This window comes from Sorex fumeus, unplaced genomic scaffold (assembly GCF_029834395.1).
Source record: "Sorex fumeus unplaced genomic scaffold, SorFum_2.1 ptg000010l, whole genome shotgun sequence".
NCBI lineage: Eukaryota > Metazoa > Chordata > Mammalia > Eulipotyphla > Soricidae > Sorex > Sorex fumeus.
In genome coordinates this window covers 26,473,955-26,496,562 of record NW_026606067.1, presented here as the reverse complement: position 1 = coordinate 26,496,562, position 22,608 = coordinate 26,473,955, and the positions used below count along the sequence as shown (strand labels likewise).

At 39.8% G+C, this 22,608-nt stretch overlaps 1 protein-coding gene across 1 annotated transcript in view; it reads left to right on the top strand.

The window, feature by feature from the left end:
- The window catches only part of SI (sucrase-isomaltase), a 118,093-nt gene extending 95,827 nt beyond the window's left edge, over positions 1–22,266 (top strand). Inside the window, 5 exon segments of the mRNA XM_056110559.1 lie at positions 8,740–8,885; positions 15,724–15,776; positions 15,779–15,838; positions 22,043–22,077; positions 22,156–22,266. Of these exon segments, the coding sequence (XP_055966534.1) occupies positions 8,740–8,885; positions 15,724–15,776; positions 15,779–15,838; positions 22,043–22,077; positions 22,156–22,266 (405 nt within the window).
- The last annotated feature ends 342 nt before the right edge of the window (positions 22,267–22,608 follow it).

Sequence of the window (22,608 nt, the reverse complement as noted above, 5' to 3'; positions counted from 1 at the left end):
TTGCATAAGAAGAAATGAAACTGGATTCATATCTCACACCATATACAAAAGATAATTCAAAGTGAATTAAATAATTTTTATTTTACAAAAAATTAATAAACTATATTGATAGTTTATCTACCTCCTGAAGAAGGCATTTGGTAGGCTGGTGAGCATAAAACAAATTGTTCATACTCACTTATCACAGAAAATTAAAGCAAAAATAACAACAAAAATAGTTATATCAGAAGATCGCACATAATTATTTTCTATTTTTTTGTGTGTCTCACCTGGTGACGCTCAGGGGTTACCCCTGGCTCTGCGCTCATGAATTACTCCTGGCAATGCTTGGGAGACCATACGGAGTGCTGAGAATTGAACCCGGGTCGGCTGCATGCAAGGCAAACCCCCTACCCACTGTTCTTTCACTCCAGCCCCCGTACATAACTATTGTTGGTAATGATATTGTTATCAGGAACTTTCATTAAGTGTTTGTGGAAATGTTGTTTGGTTCAATTTATTCAGATAATGGTTTGGAAACTTCCTAAAACTCTAAGAAAAGACCTTTTATATCATCAGTCATTCTATTTCTTGACATCTATCCACAGAACACAAAAAGTTAATTCAAAAAGGTATTAGCACAACTATGTTCACTAAGTATAATAGTCAGGATATATAAACAACATACATGTCCAATAATAGATAATAGGATAGAGAAGTCATTATCACAGAATACAATATTATTTTATCATTATATATGAATACTACACAATTATAAAGTAAGATGAATTATTGCAGTTTGCTGAAACTTTGATGAAAACTGAAGGCATCTTGTTATGTGAAGTGATTCATAGGGAGAATAACATCGTGAATGACCTCAATCATTTGTGGTGCATAAGGAAAAAAGGAAGGAAATAATCAATATTGAATGAGGACAAACCAATGTCCTTTGATTGCAAAACTGGCATTACGAAACAGGGGGGAAGAGTTGGGAAAGAATAAGAGTGACTCAAAAATAGCAAAGGAGGGTCTTGGGCACTTTGGTGCAGTAATTTTGTACATCAAAACCGTGAAAGCCAATACAAGTGTAAACATCTTACCTAAATTACAGTAAAATAAATGTATTATTTGATCCTAATACCCAATACAAAGAATATGTGCTTTCTAAGAATTTATTCTAAGATGAATGAAAAGGATTATTTTATAAAACATCAATACACGAGTTGAATACTATATATTTTCCCAAATACATAAAGGCAAAGGTAAAGGCCTTCCCATTGATCACCGATTTGCTCGAGTGGGCCCAGTAACGTCTCCATTGGAGACTTTGTTGTTACTGTGTTTGGCATATCGAATACATCACAGGGAGCTTGCCAGGCTCTGCCATGTGGGTGGTAGCTTGCCGGGCTCTCCGAGAAGGGCAGAAGAATCGAACTCGGGTCGGCCATGTTGGCTGCGTGCAAGGCAAACGCCCTACCGCTGTGCTATCGCTCCAGTCCAAATACATAATCTTGGGAAATTTTTTTTATTTCTTGAAAATATAGATCATGCCTCCTTCCAGATCACTTCCGGCCAAGCAAGCGGGCTTGTCCCAAAGATGTGACCTCCGATCTAGGGGGGATGGCCTGCGGGGAAGTGGGAGTGGCCTCTTGTGGGACCATTTATTTTCCCCTTTCACAGCACTCTAGACTCATATCTCCACCTCCATCAAGTAATTTTGGGGAGAATATTCTGGCCATGTCAAAACATTAGGCCAATAGTCCACTAGACTATCCCAATTGCACCATAATAATGGTAGACACAAGAATCTGTACAAGTTCAATTTAGAAGAATACATTCTCTAAAGCTTCACTAGAGGCTTCACATAAGCCACGAAGGAGCATCTGAGAGATTGCTGCAATTCCTGAAGCAGAAAAAAGGTGACCAACATCAGCTGTGCTCACAAGTATCTTCTCAGACCACGATGCACTGAAAATAAAAAGTTAACCATGCACTGATGCAGAGAACCAACCAAACACCTGGAAATTAAACAACTCGGTATTGAAAAATGAGTGGGTCAGGAAGGAAATCAAGGAATAAATAAAAGATACATGGAAACAAATGAGAACATAGACACTAGTTATCAAAACCCCTGGGATGAAGCTAAAGCTGTGCTAAGGGGAAAATCTGTAGCTCTGCAAGCATTCATCAGGAAAGAAGAAAGACTCCACATAGAAAACTTGACTTCACAACTCAAGATCTTAGAAAAAGACCAACAAAAGGAGCCTAAACGAGGCAGAAGGAAAGAAATAACAAAATTTAGAACCAAAATTAACAACATGGAAACCTAAAAAACAATCCAAAAGATTAATGAAATCAAGATCTGGTTCTTTGAGAAAATAAACAAGATTGATAAGCCACTAGCAAGATTAACAAAGAAAGAGACAGAACACTAATTAACTAAATCATAAATGAAAAGGGGGGACATTACAACAGAAACCAAAGAAATTCAGAAGATCCTCAGAGACTACTTTGGAAGTCTGTATGCCATAAAACAAGAGAACCTGGAAGAAATGAATAAATGTATGCACTCCTGTAATCACCCTAAGTTGAACCAAGAAGATCTGGAATACCTGAATAGACCTAGAAATATCAAGGAAATTGAAACTGTAATCAAAATTTTCCCAAAAACCCATGAGCAGACAGATTCTCTTGCAAATTCTTCCAAACAATTACAGAAGACCTATTGCCTGTTCTTCTCAAGCTTTTCCAGGAAATTAAAGACACAGAAACTCTACCAAACAGTTTCTATGAGGCATATATCTCCCTGATACCAAAAGCAAACAAAGACACTACATTAAAAAAAAAAGAGAGAAAACCACAGGCCGATATTGCTGATGAACACATATGTGAAGATTCTCAACAAAATATTAACAAATAGAATCCAACAACTCATCAAAAAGATCATACACCACGACCAAGTGGGATTCATCCCAGGGATGCAAGGATGGTTTAACATTCAGAAATCAATAAACATAATCCATCATATCAACAAAAGAAAAGAAAAAAATTATATGATTATATCAATAGATTCAGTGAAAGCATTTGATAAGATCCAACACCTGTTTATGATGAATACTCTCACAAAAATGGGTTTTAAAGGGATTTTCCTCAATATAGTCAAAGCCATCTACCACAAACTCATGGAAAGCATTATCTTCAGTGGTGATAAACTAAGAGCCTTCCCTCTAAGATCAAGAACAAGACAAGGATGCCCACTCTCACCACTCCTGTTCAATATAGTACTGGAAGTACTTCAATAGCGATTAGACAAGAAAAAGGTATTAAGGGACTCCAGATAGGAAAGGAAGAAATCAAGCTCTCACTATTCCCAGATGACATGATACTATATTTAGAGTACCCCAAACCCTCTGCCAAGAAACTCCTAGGAACAATAGACTTGTATAGTAAAGTAGCATGCTATAAAACCAATACCCTAAAATCCATTGCTTTCATATATACAAATAATAACAGAGAAGAAAGTGACATTAAAAAAGCAATCCCGTTCACAATGATGCCTCAGAAAATGAAGCACCTCAGACTCAGCTTCACTAAGGAGGTAAAGAACCTGTTCAAAGAAAACTACAAAACGCTACTTCACAAAATAAAAGAGGACTCAGAGGACTCAAGGAAGCAGAAACATATCCCCTGCTCATAGATTGGGAGAATTAACGTTGTCAAAATGGCAATACTTCCCAAAGCATTTTACAGATTAAATGTGATCCCTATAAGGATACCCATGACATTTCTTTAAAGAAATGGATCAAAGACTCCTGAAATTCATATGAAACAACAAACCCCCACGAATAACTAAAGCAATTCTTGGGAAAAAGAAGATGGAGGCATAACCTTCCCCAACCCTAAACTCTGCTAAAAAGTGGTTATAATTAAAATAGCTTTGTATTGGAACAAAAGCAGAGCTGAAGACCAATAGAACAGGTTGGAATATACTTACAGACACCCTGAAATATACAATCATTTTTATCATTGATAAGGAAACAAGAATTGTGAAGTGGAGCAAGGAAAGTCTCTTTAACAAATGGGACCAGCAAAACTGAATAGCTGCAAGCATAAAATGGACTCAGACCTCTACCTAACACCATGCACAAAAGTCAGATCAAAATGGAGTAAAGACCTCAACATCAGACCAGAGTTCATCAGGTACATTGAAGATATGATTGGCAAAACCTTCCACAACATTGAAGCTAAATGTATCTTTAAAGAGGACACTCCACTGGCCAAAAAAGTGGAAACAGAGATAAAAAGATGTTAAACCCTCAAAACTGAGAAGCATCTGCACCTCAAAAGGCACAGTGAACAGTATTCAAAGACAATCTACAGAATGGGAAATGATATTTACCTGATATCCATGAAATAAGGGGTTGGTATCAAGGATTTACAAGGCACTGGTTGAACTCTACCAGAAGAAAACATCCAATCTCATTAGAAAATAGGGCAATGGAATGAACAGAAACTTTCTCAAAGAAATCCAAATTGCCAAAAGGCACACGAAAAATTCTCTTCATCACTAAATATCAGGGAGATGCAGGTCAAAACAACAATGAGATAACATCTCACAACACAGAGACTGGCCCACATCCAAAAGAATAAAAGCAAACCTGTGTTGGCGTGGATGTGGGGAGGAAGGGGACTCTCCTTCACTGCTGGTCAGAATGCCGACTGATTCAGCCCTTTTGTAAAAAAATATAGAGGATTCTCAAAAAATTAGAAATTGAGCTCGCATCTGACCCAGCAATACCACTTCTGGGAATACATCCTGTAGATCCAAAAAAGTAGAGTGGAAATGACATCTGCTCTTGTATGTTCATTGCAGTACTGTTTACAATAGCCAGAGTTTGGAAAAAACCCAAGTGCTCGAGAACAGATGACTCACTAAAGAAACTGGAACATCTACATAATGGAATACTACGCAGCTGTTAGAAAAGATGAAATCATGAAATTTGCATATTGGTGGATCAACATGGAAAGTGTCATGTTAAATGAAATGAGTAGAAAGTGAGGTACAGACATAGCAAGATTGTACTTATCTGTGAAATATAAAGCAACAGAATGGGAGACTAACACCCAAAAATAGTAGAGATAAATACCAGGAGGATTATCCCGCAGTTTAGAAGCTGGACTCACATTCTGGGGAAAAAGGCAGTTCAGATTGAGAAGGGATCACCAAGTAAAGGGTGCTAGGAGGATACGCTCCAGATGGAAGATGTAAGCTGAAAGTAGACTATAGACTAAACATATAGAGGCCACTTAATACCTCTATTTCAAAGCAGAACACCCAAAAGGAGAGAGAGAGAGAGAGAGAGAGAGAGAGAGAGAGAGAGAGAGAGAGAGAGCAAAAGGTAATGCCCCACCACAGAGGTGGGGTGGGGGAAGGGATGGGGGTGGTGAGAGGGATTCTGGGAACATTTATGGTGGAAACTGGGCACTGGTGGAGGGATGGATACTCAACTATTGTATGACTGAAATGCAAGCATGGATGTTTGTAAGTCTGTAATTGTACCTTACGGTGATTCACTGTCACTGTCACTGTCCTCCCGTTGTTCATTGATTTACTCAAGTGGTCCGGTAACATCTCCATCGTGAGAATTTGTTGTTACTGCGTTTGGCATAGCGAATATGCCATGGGTAGCTTGCCAGGCTTTGCCGTGGGAGTGAGATACTCTCGGTAGTGTGCCGGGCTCTCCGAGAGGGGCAGAGGAATAGAACTCAGGTCGACCATGTTGGCTGCGTGCAAGGCAAATGCCCTACCCACTGTGCTATTGCTTCAGCCCACAGTGATTCACTAAGTAAAGTAAAGGCCCTCCCGTTGATCATCGATTTACTCGAGTGGGCCCGGTAACGTCTCCATTGGAGACTTTGTTGTTACTGTGTTTGGCATATTGAATACGTCACGGGGAGCTTGCCAGGCTCTGCCGTGCGGGCGAGATACTCTCGGTAGCTTGCCAGGCTCTCCAAGAGGGGCGGAGGAATCAAACTCTGGTCAGCCATGTTGGCTGAGTGCAAGGCAAACGCCCTACCGCTGTGCTATCGCTCCACTTTTTTTTATTAGTGATTCACTAATTAAAAAAAAAAGAAAAAAGAAAATATAGAACATGAATGTGAATTTTTATCATTAAAATCGAGTATTTTCAATTTATACTTCCACTAAAATAATATTTTACAACATTTAGAAAGAGATTTTATGCTAATGTCTACTAAGAGAAAATAGTTGACAAAATCACAATCACGACCATCTTGTTGTTAGTCGATTGCCTCGAGCAGGCTGCAGTAACATCTCCTTCGTCCTAGCCCTGAGATTTTTTAAAAAGTGCCATATTAAAAGCTCTTCCAGGGTTAGGAGAATGACACCCATCATTGTTACTGGTATTTGGCATATTGGGTACACCACAGGGAGTTTGCCAGACTTTGCAGTGTGGGCAGGTTACATTCAGTAGCCTGCGAGAGTTGACAAAATAGTTTGTTATTTATTTTTGCATATTTAGTGATAAGATTTCCCATTCTAAAGCTAGAGGTATTGTGAAAAAATGATTTGATGATTAATATAAGAATAATTTTATAATTTATGAATTTACTAATAATATTCTCTATCATTTTTCTGGGCTGCAGCAACAGCACAGAGGGTAGGGTGTTTGCCTTGCACGTGGCTGACCTGAGTTCGATTCCTCCGCCCATCTGAGAGAGCCCGGCAAGATACCAAGAGTATCTCGCCCACACAGCAAAGCCTGGCAAACTACCCGTGACATATTTGATATGCCAAACACAGTATCAAGTCTTACAATGTTACTGGGCCCGCTGGAGCAAATTGATGAACAACGGGAGGACGGTGAAAGTGAAAGTGACCATTTTTCTACAAAATAATAGAATTATTTGTAACTTACTTAAATGTATTCATTCATTCATTCATTCATCATCCTGTTAATCGTCGATTGCGTCGAGCAGGCCCCAGTAACGTCTCTTTCATCCTAGCCCTGAGATTATATTCAAGGCTTTTTAGGAGAATGAGACCCATCATTGTTACTGGTATTTGGCATATTTGGTGCGCCACGGGGAGTTTGCCAGACTCTGCCCTGTGGGCAGGCTATATTCAATAGCCTGCAAGTTTCTCTAGAGTAGGAATGAGATAATGAGATATCATAAAAAGATGTTCTGATAAGATGTCGCGCGGCCGCATTCGAGGCCGCGCGGTTCCGGGAGCTGCATTTTGTAGTCTCTGAGTCTTGGCCGCTGATGGGATTACACGGCGCCAGGGGGCCAGGTGGTGGGTGTGACCCCCGCCTACTGGAATTTGGAGGATCTGGGTGGAGGATGCTCGACTCCAATTCGAGTAGGCTTGGAGATCTCGGCCCCGGAACCCGCGTGGCTTTGTCCCTCTGCCAGTACCTTCATGTGTGCGGAGAGTGGTCTCAGCATGGTGGTGGCTGGTCCTGGAGGTCTTCGGCTGCCGGAGCCCTGGTCGGGGTGGGGAGGAAAGCTCAACCCGCTCCCCTCCAAGGGACCCCGGCGAGGAACAGCCAGGCGCAGGGGCAGGAGACTGACTGCACTGGTCTCGTCCGGGAGCTGCATTTTGTAGTCTCTGAGTCTTGGCCGCTGATGGGATTACACGGCGCCAGGGGGCCAGGTGGTGGGTGTGACCCCCGCCTACTGGAATTTGGAGGATCTGGGTGGAGGATGCTCGACTCCAATTCGAGTAGGCTTATTTTGCATAAACTCTGAAAATTTCAAATTTCCATTTAATATAATTTATAACTTCATAAATCCTTTATTTCTGTGACTTCCTGTTTCTTTGGAAATTTTAAAATAAGTTGACTTACTTGAATTCGTTGGAAATTTTAAAATAAGTTGACTTACTTGAATTCGTTTTAAATTTCTACATCAGAATTAATAAAAGAACCGTTGACAAATAGAATACTTATATTAGCTTAATATTAAAATGGTTTGCATCTTAAAGTGGTTTTTTTAAGACTTTAATGTTAAGGCATTGAAATTATGGAGAGTATTATGCTGAGTGAAATTAGTCGGAAGGGCAAGGACAGGCATACAATGATTGCACTCATTTATGGAATAATAAAAAAAACACAGTATGAGACTAATACCAAGCACAGGAGAAACAAGGCAAGGAGGATTAGTAGATGGTTTGAAGCCTGCCTCAAGTACTTGGGGAGAAGGCAGTTGGGATAGAGAAGGCACCATTATGACAACGGAAGTTGGAAATGACCACTCTGGGTGAGAACTGCGTGCTGATGACCTCTGAGTAGCTGTATTGCAAACATAAAAAGAATGTGTGTGACAGAGAATGAGAGAAAGAGCAAGTAACAGAGAGAGAGAGAGAGAGAGAGAGAGAGAGAGAGAGAGAGAGAGAGAGAGAGAGAGAAGGAAAGTGCTTGCCATAGAGTCATAGAGGCAGGTTGGGGAAGGGGTGAGGCTGATGATGGCAGGAGTGAAACTGGTGTCATTGATGCTGGGAAATGGAGGCTGGTGGAGGAATGGTGCTTGGATCATTATATGACTGCCACCCCATCATGAACAGCTTTGTAACTGCGTATCTCATAGCAACTGAATAAAAATATATAATAATAAATTTTAAAAAGGCATTGAAAATTTCACATTTCTATTATATTAAGTATAGTATAATGTGATGTAGTCACACTTTTATGATTCTTACCAACACTAACACTAACACAATTCTTTTTGTTTTTTTAGGATGTGCAATACATAGCCATTGATTATATGGAAAGGTGATTAGAATTTACAATTGGTAAAGAATTTCAAGATCTTCCTCAGTTTATTGACATAATAAGAAGTGAAGGAATGAGGAATATTATTGTTCTGGTTATACATTATGAATCGTACTATTGGTTTTGTTAATATATATCTCCCCCCATTACCTCCACTACCTCCACTACCTAGCCGCCACCAAGCTCCAGGTCACTTTCCGGATGCTCAGGCCGAGACACACGCAAGAGTGAAGCACCACAGAAAGAGGTAAGCGGAACTTTGTGACCTTGGACTTCAGGCTTAACTGGACCCAAAACAGAAATCATCTGCCTGCTCCCACCAATCTCCGGCGACTTAACTGTGTTCAGATGTGACTCTTGGCACTGTGCTGAGTGATCACTTATGGCAGGGCTGGCAGGGGTCATATCTGGTGGAAGGGTCACCAGTTGGCTGCGTGGAAGGCAAGTGCCTTACCTATTGGACTATCTTTTCAGCATCCCCTTGTTCCTACATCTTAATATTTATTAAAAATTACTGTAATTAATAATAATATGATAACATAAAAACACGGTGATATTGTTGTACCTGGCATATAATGTGGATAATTTAGTTTTTCACTTTTGCATTTATTAGTAACTGTTCCATATACAAAACTTGATGGCTCATTCATATCCTTTAATGAACAAAATATTAAATAAAAAAACAAATTATAGCACATGTGTTGAAAGGAAAAAAAGGAAAAAATTAAAACTTAAGCTTTCATTTTATTCAAGCTCATTGTAGAAGAGGTGTGATATGATGTCCAGGTCTTATAACTAGTTAACATCAATTTTTTCAAAATTTATTAATGATTATTTTTGAATCATAAGAACTGTAAGAACCAACATTTACTAAACATATTTGGCAATCTATGGCAAATCTACTTTAGTCCAGGCAAGTGAATTTCAGGTATTTACTAACATTAATAAATTGAGACAAACACCAAAAAGCAATTCTCACAAATACTTTATTATAATAATAAGAATTTGGCATAGTCACTACCTCATAAATAACTTAAAAGATAACCTGCCCAAAATTTACGCACAATTCATAAGCCATCAAATTTCATACATGTATTGTAAAAATCCATAATTTATGTTTCCTACCACTCGGCTGTAGAATTCTTTAAAAAATATGGAAAAGCTACATAACTGTGCTCATAACTCATAACTGTGCTCATAACTGTGCTCATAACAAAGCTACATAACTGTGCTACATAAGAGAGCAAAAGGAATGCCCTTCCACAGAGGCAGGGTGGGTGGGAGGGATGGGGTGGGCATGGTGGGAGGGATCCTGGGATTATGGTCGTGGAGAATGGTGGAGGGATGGGTACTTGATCACTGATGACTGAAACGTAAGCACGAAAGTTTCTGTAACTGTACCTCACAGTGATTCATTTAAAAATTAAAAATTAAAAAAAATTTAAAAATTAAAATAATTTCAGAGTAGGTAATATTGATAATGAACCTGTTGTGTATATATATTTTTGAGTTATTATGTTTTCAGTGTAATGCTAAATAAGTCAGAAGGAAAAATACAAATATTTCATTGTGTGTCATATATAATGAAAAAAAGCAAGAAAATAGAGAATGTCCTGTGAAACATGTACTTCTTACAACAGAAATAAGGTGGGTGTGGAAGAGAGGATATCATATATTGTGGTGGATAATTAATATTTTTGTGGTGAATGTGATGAGGTAACATACACTTAAATCGTATACCACTTACACTCTTATAATGCTCACTTATATCACTTGTTTCACTTGTCATCCCAATGCTCATCAATTCACTCGAGTGGGCACCAGTAATGTCTCCATTTATACCTGTCCTGTGCTAGTGTAGCCCAATGGCGTCTGCTCCCTCCAGGAACATGAAGAGATTCAAACCATTCATTCAGGATTTTCACGAAGTCTGACTATCTTGTAGTTGGGCAGCCAGTTCGAGGATCAGAAATGAGACAGCATCCCTGATCCTCAATCGTCAATGGAGGTTGGAACTCCGGATTCCTTCTCTCACTTGAGTGAAGTGTGATATTCCAAGCATAGCTCTTTCAGTTACTCTTTGGGGATACTCAGAGCATTCTCATCCTGGGTCTCTGAGATGTATATTAGTGCAGGAAGAAAGGTGGAGTTGAAAAGATGTGCCAGAGTTGGAGATTCTTCCTCTTCTTAACCACTTCTTTGACACTCTTGAAGGCATCCCACACCACTAACTTATTCCTGCGCAGTTCAGATGCCAGGTCGTTCATCATGTTGAGTTCTCGACCTAGGTACACATAACTGCTGCCTTCAGAGATGATGGTTCCACTGAGATCAAATGGTATGTCAGGAACTAGTCCATTTCTCATGAACATTGTCTTTGTGAGATTCAGTTGCGTTCCGACCTTTCCACACTCATGGTTGAAGTCGGCCAGCATTCGTGCCACATGGCGGATATTTGGTGTTATTAGAACGATGTCAACAGCAAAGCAGAGGTGATGTAGTTGCTGACCATCTATCTTCACTCCCATTCCTTCCCATTCCAGTCATCACTCCCGAGGATGGTACTGAAGAGTTTTGGTTAAGTGGTATTGCCCTGCCGAACCCCTCTCTTCACATCAATGATCACTTCCTTGTAGAATGGTGAGATCCTGGTGTTGAATTTGTAGTACAGCTTATGGAGGATCTTGATGTACTGACTTTGAACTCCCTGTTTAGCTAGGCCTTCGATGACCATTTCAGTCCCAACAGAATCAAAGGCCTTCTTTAAATCGATGAACATTAGACAGAGCAGCATCTTTAACTCTCATGAAACCTCAATGAGTTTGGTCACTGTGTAGATATGGACGATCATGCTGAATCCTTTTCAGAACCCAGCTTGCTATAATGGTTGACCTATACCTAGTATTCTGCCAATCCTATTCAGGATGACTCGAGTGAATAACTTGTAGATGACAAACAACAGGCAGATCAGGCGATAGTTGCCAATGTTGTGGATGTCTTCCTTCTTGTACAACAGAGTGATCTTCATGGTTTTCCATTGGGACGGAACTTTGTGTTCAGACAGGTAGTGTGTGAAGAGCTGAGCCAGTGTATTGATGAGTACTGATGGCAGGTTCTTCAGGTGTTCAGGTCTGACCTTGTCTGGGCTGGGTGCTATTTGCTTCTTAACCGACAAAATGGTGTGTCGGATTTCGGAAGGAAGAATGCTGGGAATGACATATGCATCCTGTGGAATTTGGTATGTGGGCCGGTGGACATGGCTATCTAAAAGATCCAAGTAGAAGTCATGGATAACCTTTTCCCTTGTCCTTCTTGAAGATATGATAGATCCGTCAGGATGTTAGAGGGCAGTGATCTTGGTCTTATAGTTAGCAAAAGACAAGTGGGCATTTGCAAATACTTTTCCCGGCTTCTCCCATATCAGCCAACAGTGCTGCTCTTCTCTCTTTTAGGTCTTCCTTTATTGCTTCTCTGCATAGCTATGTGAGCTTGGACATTGCCTTGTTATTGCCTGAGGCTTGCGCCAAGCCAGGTTGGCAAATGAGGTCGAGAGTTTATGAAGACAGGCATCTTTTTGTGGCTTTCTCTCTCGGCATTACTCACACAATCATGGAGGTACTGAACCAGTTGATCATATTCTTTGTCAATATTGTCAATGACAACATCTTCCCATATTGCCGCAATAGTGCCAAGGAGTTACCAGTTGGTAGTCGTTCTGGGAATTCCCTTCTTAAACTTTGCAGCCCTTTCTCCCTTCTCTGTGAAGTAGAATTTTGCTCCAAGGAGACAGTGGTCTCATCCCATTTGGAATTTTGGGACAACAGCAACATTGGACAGGCAAAACCATCGATTGAATATGAGGTGGTCAATTTTGTTGTCGAACTGTCCCCCGGGAAACTCCCATGTCCAATGTTTAGATTAGGCCTTCTAGAATTGTGAGTTACCATGGATGGTCTTGGTCGACATGATGAACTCAGACAGTCTCTCACCCTGTTCTTTTCATTCTAGGTCATGGAATTCGATGTGGAGTTCTTTGGGCAACCTTCTCAGTCTTAGTTTGGTGTTAAAATCACAGACAATGATCTTGTGCAAGGTGTGGTCTTCTTTATAGAACTTCTTCAGCTCCCTATAGAGCTTCTCAATTTCTTCTTCACCGTAATTGGATGTTGGTGCGTAGATAGAAACTGCAGGCAATGATTCACATCTATTCAAACATAATTACCCTATTCGGGTTGTTACACATGCAAATGAATCAATGCTCATGGCCAAGGTCCTGTTGAGGAGGACACTGACACCACCGAAAACTCTAATGTCGCATGTTCTGAGGTACAGTTCTTCTCCAGTGTCGAAAACGGCATTATGTAATCAATACCTTCTCTTCTTGGTCAATCCAATTATGTCGTACTTGGTCTTTTGCGTTTGCACCATCAGGTCCCCATGATGCCAGTGTACGTGTATTAAAATTGCACATAGTCATTTTAGTCCTTCTTAGTTTTGGCAGCCTAGTTCAGCCCTGAGATTTTAGCAGCCTCTCCTTGTTTGTCCTTCTTGATGCTGCCGTATTGGGGATTCTTCCATGGTCAGGAGAATGAGGTCCATTTTTATTACTGTTTTGGCATATTGAATACCCCACGGGTAGCTTGCCAGGCTCTGCCATGCAGGTGGCATGTTGTAATGATCTGCATGCTGACAAACACACCACACACCTTGTGCATGAATGTGCTGCTCACATTTCGAAAGTACTGGCCATATCGACACTGTCAATGCAAATAGTCCAGCCCTGCACCTGCCTGCATCTCCTGACAGCACCTGTTGGTTCGCTCTTCACCAATTGGCACTGTTGCCAATCCCTTGCCATGATAAGGCAATGAACCATTGAGGTTGGTGGACCTTTCTAGTCCACACTTATCTACCCTTTTAATGTTACCACAATAAATTGATTTTAATAAAAAGAATATCAGTAATATTGTCTCAGTCAAACAGGTTTATCTTATTCTCAACCTTTGACAAGTTATAGTAAGTGAATTATTTAAACATTTTCATTTTAGAGTAAGTAGGTTACTTAAGAAATCACTGTCTGAGGGATTGCAGGATAGCTCATTTGTAAAGCACATGCCAAGTAAGACCCGTGTTTCAGTGTGGCACTGAATGGCCTACTGAGCTCTGTCAAGTCTACCTCCATTTCCTCTTAATATAGGCCAAGTGATAGCTGAATAGCACCAGTCCGAATTCTACACCGGGTAAACTGGCACTGAACCCCCATGCCCACCCCATTTGGCTAAGCACTTCCTACAGGAATAGTCCCTGCAAAAGATAAAATAAAATAACTGCATGAATGAATAGCCCCAAGTGTCTTTATCAAATTCCAGTGTGGAAACACTAAAAAAAGTATGCAACTTAAAATAAATTTAATGGAAATATTTTCATTCAGAGATCACAGTAAATTAAAAGTCTAGGATATATAAAGGATCTAGAGAGTTTCCTTAAACATTTTTAATATGTAGTAAATTAGATGAGTCATTGTTATCACAATGAAACTATGTAAACGTAAATTAATATATTCAAGGAAGATGTAAATAAATGTCTCAATAATTTCATGCAAATTTATTTCAGAATTTTAATGCACATTAAAACTTTTAAATAATGGTGTTAATAAAATATTGATATAATTTTCAGAAGAAGGTGCACATTTTTCTCAAAATGCATATTTTTAGTCTGATGAGATCCTACCATTTTCCAACTCAAAGTATGTATGTGACAAATGGATGTGTTCAAATAGACCCTAAAGTCCAGATATGTTTTTTCATTTCTTTATTTTCTGTCAAATATAACAACATGTAAATATATTTTAAAGTTGTCTCCCTGAAAGATAAATCTTTTTATGTGAAATTAAGTCTGCATGACTTTTTTTTCTATACCTTCTTTAGTTACCAGCTTGATGACCTAAACACTTGTCCCAATGTTCCATGAGTTCAGATATCTAACCATAGATTTCTCAGATTTTCTTAGAATCACCGAAGAATATGCTACATGTATGGTCAGTTATTTATAATGCCCCCCTTACTTTTTCCTATCATTTTACCTAATGTTTATTTAATTATTCACTCAGTATCTGAAGTAAGAAGGGTACAGGATTATTTACTTTCTACCCTCACTACCAGCAGAACTACCATCAATTTCAAATAGCTTACTTTTATTTTTACAAAATACAGATTAATGAAAAAGTGAGATAACTAAAGTTATTCTTGAATATTATGTTTTTGAAAGATACCTTTGTCCCAATAAAAGGCATTGTGGATTACACATTTTAAGAAAGATTTGAATTCCTAGTTTTACTACTTGATGTTAGTTTTTACTTCTCACACCTGAAGAAAGAGAATGCTAATATTTTTATCACTGTCACTGTCCTTCCATTGTTCATCTGTTTGCTTGAGCGAGCCCCGTAACATCTCCATCTGAGACTTGTTACTGTGTTTGGCATATTGAATACATCACGGGGAGCTTGCCAGGCTTTGCCGTGCAGGCAAGAGACTCTTGGTAACTTGCCAGGATCTCGGAGAGGGGTGGAGGAATCGAACTCGGGCCGGCCATATTGGCAGCTTGCAAGGCAAATGGCCTACTGCTGTGCTATCACTCCAGCCCAATAGTCTTATCAAGGACTGGAGCAATAATACAGGGGTAGGGCATTTGCCTTGCACACAGCCAACCCGGGTTCAATTCCCAGTATCCCATATGCTCCGCCGAGCACCACCAGGAGTAATTCCTGAGTGCATGAGTCAGGAGTAACCTGTGCTCATCTCTGGGTATGATCAAAAAAGGAAAAAAAAAGTAAAGACAACTTTGAGAGAATGTAAAATATAGTTGTTTTGTGTTTCAATACTTATTGACTGATCTACTAAAACACAAACTCTCATACTAAAACTCAGAAACCCTCCTTCATTTATATTAGCTCAATTCAGAATACAACTGGTAAAAGAGGAATTGTTATGTCTAGTTCCACATATCTTCTGCAGGACAATGGGCAGGACACTGACTTGGAGACAACTATGCAAATTGGTGTTCAGGTCTGACCTTGTCTGGGCCGGGTGCTGTTCGTTTCTTTACCAACAAAATGGCATGTTGGATTTCAGAAGGGAGAACTTTGGGAACGACATATCCATCCTGTGGAATTTGGTATGTCGGCAGGTGGACATGGCTATGGGCAAAGCAATCATTGGTATGTAAACGTCACCATTAAAACTGATTATTGTTTTCTCTACATCACTAATCATCAGAGAGATGCAGATCAAAACAACAATTAGATATCATTTCACACCACAGAGACTGGCCCACATCCACAAGAACAAAAGCAACCGTTGCTTGCACGGATGTGGCGAGAAAGGTACCCTCCTTCACTGCTGGTGGGAATGCCGGCTGGTCCAACCCTTTTGGAAAACACTATGGACGATTCTCAAAAAATTAGAATTTGATCTCCCATTTGACCCAGCTATAGCACTCCTGGGAATATATCCCAGAGAGGCAAAAAAGTATAGTCTAAGTGACATCTGTAATTGTTTGTTCATTGCAGCACTCTTTACAATAGCCAGAATCTGGAAAAAAACTGAGTGCCCGAGAACAGATGACTGGTTAAAGAAACTTTGGTACGTCTGCACAATGGAGTACTATGTAGCTGTTAGAAGGGATGAAGTTATGAAATTTACATACAAGTGGTACTACATGGAAAGTATCATGTTAAGCGAAATGAGTAGGAAAGAGCGGGATAGACACAGAAAGATTGCATTCATCTGGGGAACATAAAGCAACAAAATGGGAGATTAACACCCAGATTAGTACCAGGAATTTTGCTCCATGACTTGGATGCCAGCCACATGTGCTAGGGGAAAAGGAAGCTCAGATAGAGAAGAGAGCACCAAATAAAGGGTGTTGTGAGGATGCTCCCAGGGTCGGAGAAGCATGCTGAAAGTAGACTATAGATCAAACATGATTGCCACTCAATGCCTCTCTTGCAAAACACAGTACCCAAAAGAAGAGAGAGAGAGAACAAAGGGGAATGCCCTGCCACAGAGGCAGGGGGTATGGGGGGGATGGGGGGTGGGAGGGATGCTGGGACCCGTGGTGGTGGAGGATGGACACTGGTGGAGGGATGGGTACTTGATCATTGTATAACTGAAACCCAAGCACAAAAATTTATAAGTCTATAACTGTACCTCATGGTGTTTCACTAATAAAAAAAGAAAAAAAGAAAAAAAAACTGATTATTGTTTTGACATTTGATTAGCTTTTGATCACCACTTTTGTTGATGTTAGTTCATATGATTTGTAGGGTCTTCTCAGAACTAAAATTTCTGCTAATTTTATGATACATTTTCATATAAAAATATTCTCCATAAACTTCAAGTGGCAAGGATTTGAAACACATCATCTATTTGAGATAATATAGATGGGTAGAAATATTACAGTTTAAAAAATAAGTCATTCAAATCAAATTTGAGTGTCTACTGATAATGAACAAAAAATAGTAAAGTGATAATATTTTTTAACTGAAAAGAATAATTTTGTCTCATATTCTTTCCAAAATGTTAATATTAGGATTCAATAAATAAAACAAACTTTAGAAACAGTCATTTAAAATCAGATCTGGTGGAACTGGGCCACCATTACTCCTGTGCCTACACCCCAGTAGTCCTCTCAGACCCTGAGCTGCCCAACCTCCCCGGGTGCCATCCTGCCCGCCCCCGCACCAGCCTCCTGCTCCTCTCCTAGTTTTCTCCCTCTCACAAGTTTGTGCCACCCGCCACCATCTGACATTCCACCCACATTGAGGCAGTGAGTGTGGCCTTTGCAGAAGTGGGTGTAGTCTCTTTGGGGACTACAGTTATTTTCTCTTTTCCTGGCACTCTGCATTCACATCTTCATTTCCATCACCTAAATCTGTGGAGAATGTCCTGAAAATCCCCAACACATTAGGCCAATAGTCTGGTAGTGTATTCCAATTGCACCATAATACTGGGGTCACAAGAAGTTCGACAAATCCAATATAAAAGAACACATCCCTGGAAGCATCACTAGCGACCTCACCTAAGCCGCTGAGGAGCAACGGAGAGAGAGGTGAAACTCTAGAAGGGGGAAAAGGTGAGCTCCATCAACCAAGCTCATCCACAATCCTTTCTCGCAACTAGAGGGGAATACTGATAGCAAACGGGAAGGTTCCACCACGATACTACTACAAAAACATGAAGAAACAACGAAAATCCCCACCATGAGTAGATGATGAAAAGGGTCCAGATGCCTCAACAAGCATTACTCACAAATATGATCTCTTCGATAAAAAATTCAGTGATAAAATGTTGAAGATGTTCAATGAACTCAAAGAAATGGTTCAACAGACATCCAGTAAATTAAAGGAGGATGTGAAAGAAACAATGGAATGGACAGTCAAAAAAATACAGGAAGAAATGAGAGCCGAAATACAAAAGCTACAAAAGGAAGTGTCATGAATAAAAGATTCTGTAGATGAAATTAAAAACTCAGTGGGTGCCCTCAATAGTAGAATGGCTAGAGCTGAAGAAAGAATCAGCAAGCTTGAAGATGAGCCACAGGAAAGTTTACAGAAAACAACAAGCAATGGGAAAAGACCTCAAAATAGCTATTAGGCGATTCAGAGACCTAGAAGATGATTTCAAGGAAAAAAAAACCACTAGAATCATCAGAGTACCAGAAGGACAGGGAGAAAATTCCAGTGAAAAAGCCACAGTTTAAAATATCATTGCTGGGCCTGGAGCAATAGCACAGCAGGTAGGGCATTTGCCTTGCATGCGGCCAACCCGCTGGAATCCCAGCATCCCATATGATCCCCTGAGCACCGCCGGGAGTAATTCCTGAGTGCAGAGCCAGGAGGAACCCCTGTGCATCTCTGGGTGTGAACCAATAAACAATATATATATATATACATATTTCATATTTCATTGCTGAAAAGTTCCCAAAGCTGGAGAATGAAGGCATCCAGATCCAAGGAGCCCAAAGAGTGCCAGCTAAAGGGACCCTAGTAAAAATACTCCAAGACATATCATAGTCAGAATGATGAATGCCATGGATAGAGACACGATACTACAAGCAGCAAGGTCAAAGAAAGAAATCACATACAAAGGAGCCCCCCCTTAGATTTACAGCAGACCTATCAGAGGAAACCCTCCAAGTGCTAAGACAATGGTGGGACATAATGAAAAAAACTCAATGAAATGAGCGCCTCACCAAGAATACTTTATCCGGCTAAACTTTCACCCAAACTTGAAGGAAAGATACACTATTTCATGGATAAACAACAGCTCAGGAACTTCATAGACTCAAAACCAAACTTAAAAGAAGGAATAAAGGGGAGACTGTAAGATAAGAAAAAAACCTACAAGCACAACAAATCCCTATAGAAAGATGACACAAAACCCCATGACAATAATCTCCCTCAATGTCAATGCTCTAAATGCACCAATTAAGAGACACAGAGTGGGAAAATGGATTCGGAAACTAAACCCAATATTCTGCTGCCTACAAGAAAAACATATGAACAGTCAGAGCAAACACAGAACAAAGTCAAAGGATGGAAAAACAATCCTGCAAGCAAACAACTCCCTCAAAAAAGCTGGAGTGGCTATACTAGTATCCGACAGCATAGATTTCAGGTTGAAAAAGATTAGAAGGAACAGGGAAGGCCATTTTTTTTACTAATCAAGGGATATGTTCAGCAGAAAGAAATCACACTCCTAAATGTGTACACACCTAATGAGACCCAACTAAATACTTAAGACAACTGCTAACCGATTTTAACAAGGACATTGCTAGCAACACAATAGTAGTTGGAGACTTCAACACTGCTCTATCATCTCTAGATAGGTCAACAAGATTAAAACTCAGCAAGGAAACACTGACTTGGAAGGAAGAGATAGAAGAGAGAGGCTAATATAGCTATATAGGGCTTTGCATCCCAAAAAGAAAGAATACACATTTTTTCCAGTGCACACTGAGCATTTTCCAAAAGGGAATATATCCCAGAGTTGCAAAAAAAGTGTAGGAAAAATGACACCCACACTTATATGATCATTACAGCACTGTTTACAATAGCCAAAATTTGGAAAAAAACCGAAGTGCCCAAGAACAGATGACTGGTTAAAGAAATTTTGGTACATCTACACAATGGAATACTATGCAGCGGTTAGAAAAGATGAAGTCATGAAATTTTCATATAGGTGGCTCAACATGGAAAGTATCATGTTAAATGAAATGAGTTAGAAAGAGAGGGACAGACATAGAAAGATTGCATTCATTTGTGGAATAGAAAGTAACAGAATGGGAGACTACCACTCAAGAACAGAACAGTAGAGATAAGTAGCAGGAGGATTACTTCACAGCTTAGAAACCGTTCTCTCATGCTGGGGGAAAAGGCAGCTCAGATAGAGAAGGGACCACCAAGAAGTAAAGGGTGCTAGGAGGGTCAGCTCTGGTTAAGAGATGCGGACTGAAAGTAGACTATAGACCGAACATGATGGCCATTTAATACCTCTGCTTCAAACCACAACACCCAAAAGGAGAGAGAGATCAAAAGAGAATGCCTTGTCAAAGAGGTGGGGTAGAGTAGAGGGGATGGGGTGGGAAGGATACTGGGACCACTGGTGGTGGAAAATGGGCACTGGTGGAGGGATGGGTAATCGACCATTGTATGACTGAAACACTAGCACAAAAGTTTGTAAGTCTGTAAGTATACCCCACGGTGATTCACTAATATATTTTTTTTAAAAAATCAGATCGGGAAATAACAAATATTTTATTTAACCATATATTTTTGTGCATTTTTAAATAATTCTACCTAATTTTCTTGTAAACAATGAAACCAATGTCTAAATAAGTAAGCTAATCTTTATTCTAAAAATTAAAACTGAGATAAAGTTCTCAGACTACAATGTGTACATAAAAGTTTATATTTTTACTCCAAAAATATAATCTGGTAGGAATCAAGAAAGTGTGTAATATCTTAGTTTTGTAAATCCTCTATTTAAAATAAAATAAAGAATATTATAAGAACCTAAAAATCTACTGAGATTCTGAAAATATCCATTAACGTTAATTTAGAACATCTTCATAAATATGATTATATTTATCCCACCAACTGGCCCCCTGGCGCCGTGTAATCCCATCAACGGCCAAAACTCAGAGACAATAAAAAAATCAGCTCCGGGAAGAGAACAGTGCAGTCTCCTGCCCCCGCGTCTGACTGTCCTCGCCGCCGGGGCCCCTTGGAGGGGAGCGGGTTGAGCTTTCCTCCCTGCCCCGACCAGGGCTCCAGCAGCCAAAGACCTCCAGGACCAGCTACCACCATGCTGAGACCACTCTCTGCACACATGAAGGTACTGGCAGAGGGACAAAGTCACGCGGGTTCCAGGGCCGAGATATCCAAGCCTAATAGGATTTGGGCCGAGCATCCTCCACCCAGATCCTCCAAATTCCAGTAGGCGGGGGTCACACCCACCACCTGGCCCCCTGGTGCCATGTAATCCCATCAACAACCAAAACTCAGAGACTGTAAAAACCAGCTCCCGGAACCGCGCGGCCGCATTCACGGCCGTGCGACATCCTATTATGACATCTTATTATCTCATTCCTACTTTGGACAAACTGGCAGGCTACTGAATGTAGCCTGCCCACACAGCAGAGTCTGGCAAACTCCCCGTGGCATACCCAATATGCCAAATACCAGCAACAATGATGGGTCTCATTCTCCTAAAGAGCCTTGAATATAATCTCAGGGCTAGGATGAAGGAGACGTTACTGAGGCCTGCTTGAGGCAATCGACAATTAACAGGATGATTTGTGATTTGTGATGGTAAAATTAAAATAGATGAAATATATGTTCTTTAAGATATATATATTTTTAATTTTTATTAGTGAAACACCATGAGGTATAGTTGTAGACTTACAAACTGTAAGAAACTTACAAAGAAACTTTGGTACATCTACACAATGGAGTACTATGTAGTTGTTAGAAAAGATGAAGTCATAAAATTTATATACAAGTGGTGCTACATAGAAAGTATAATCCCAAGTGAAATGAGTCAGTAGGAGAGGGAAAGAATAGAAAGATTGCATTCATCTGGGGAATATAAAGTAACAAAATACGAGACTAACACCCAAGAATAGCCGAGATAATTACAAGGAGGTTCACTCCATGGCTTGGAGGCCGCACATCCTAGGGGAAAAGATATATTTTTTTTACTTTACAGGAATGATAGAATTTAGTCTCTTTGGAATCCCTTATGTAAGTAATTCTACTTTCATATTTATAATTTAAAATATTAAAAATCAAAATAAAATTAAGTATCAGGATGTATTTTAGACTGGAGTGTATACCTGTGGTTTCTTCAACAATTCAGAGTATGAACTCTGTGCTCGCTGGATGCAAGTTGGAGCAATTTGTCTATTTTCACGAAACAACAACACAGAGTAAAACTAGAGTATGTAATTCCTGCATTCTCTTATATTTTTTCACCCTACTGCATTTAGAAGATTTTGAAGAGTCTAGATGAATAGTTCTAATCTATTTATATTTTCCTAAAGGCAAAGAAATTTGAGATGCTAATACCATTGCATGAAATAGGACTTATTAAAATAAAAATGTTGAAATATTTAAAAAACAAAATAATAATCATGAGTCTAAAATTATAGTACTCTGGCTAAGACACTTGTCTTGCATGTGGCTTACCTGGTTTGATCCCTGAAACCACTTAATTGGGTACACATGGGGAGATTGCCAGACTCTGCCGTATGAGCAGGTTACATTCAGTAGCCT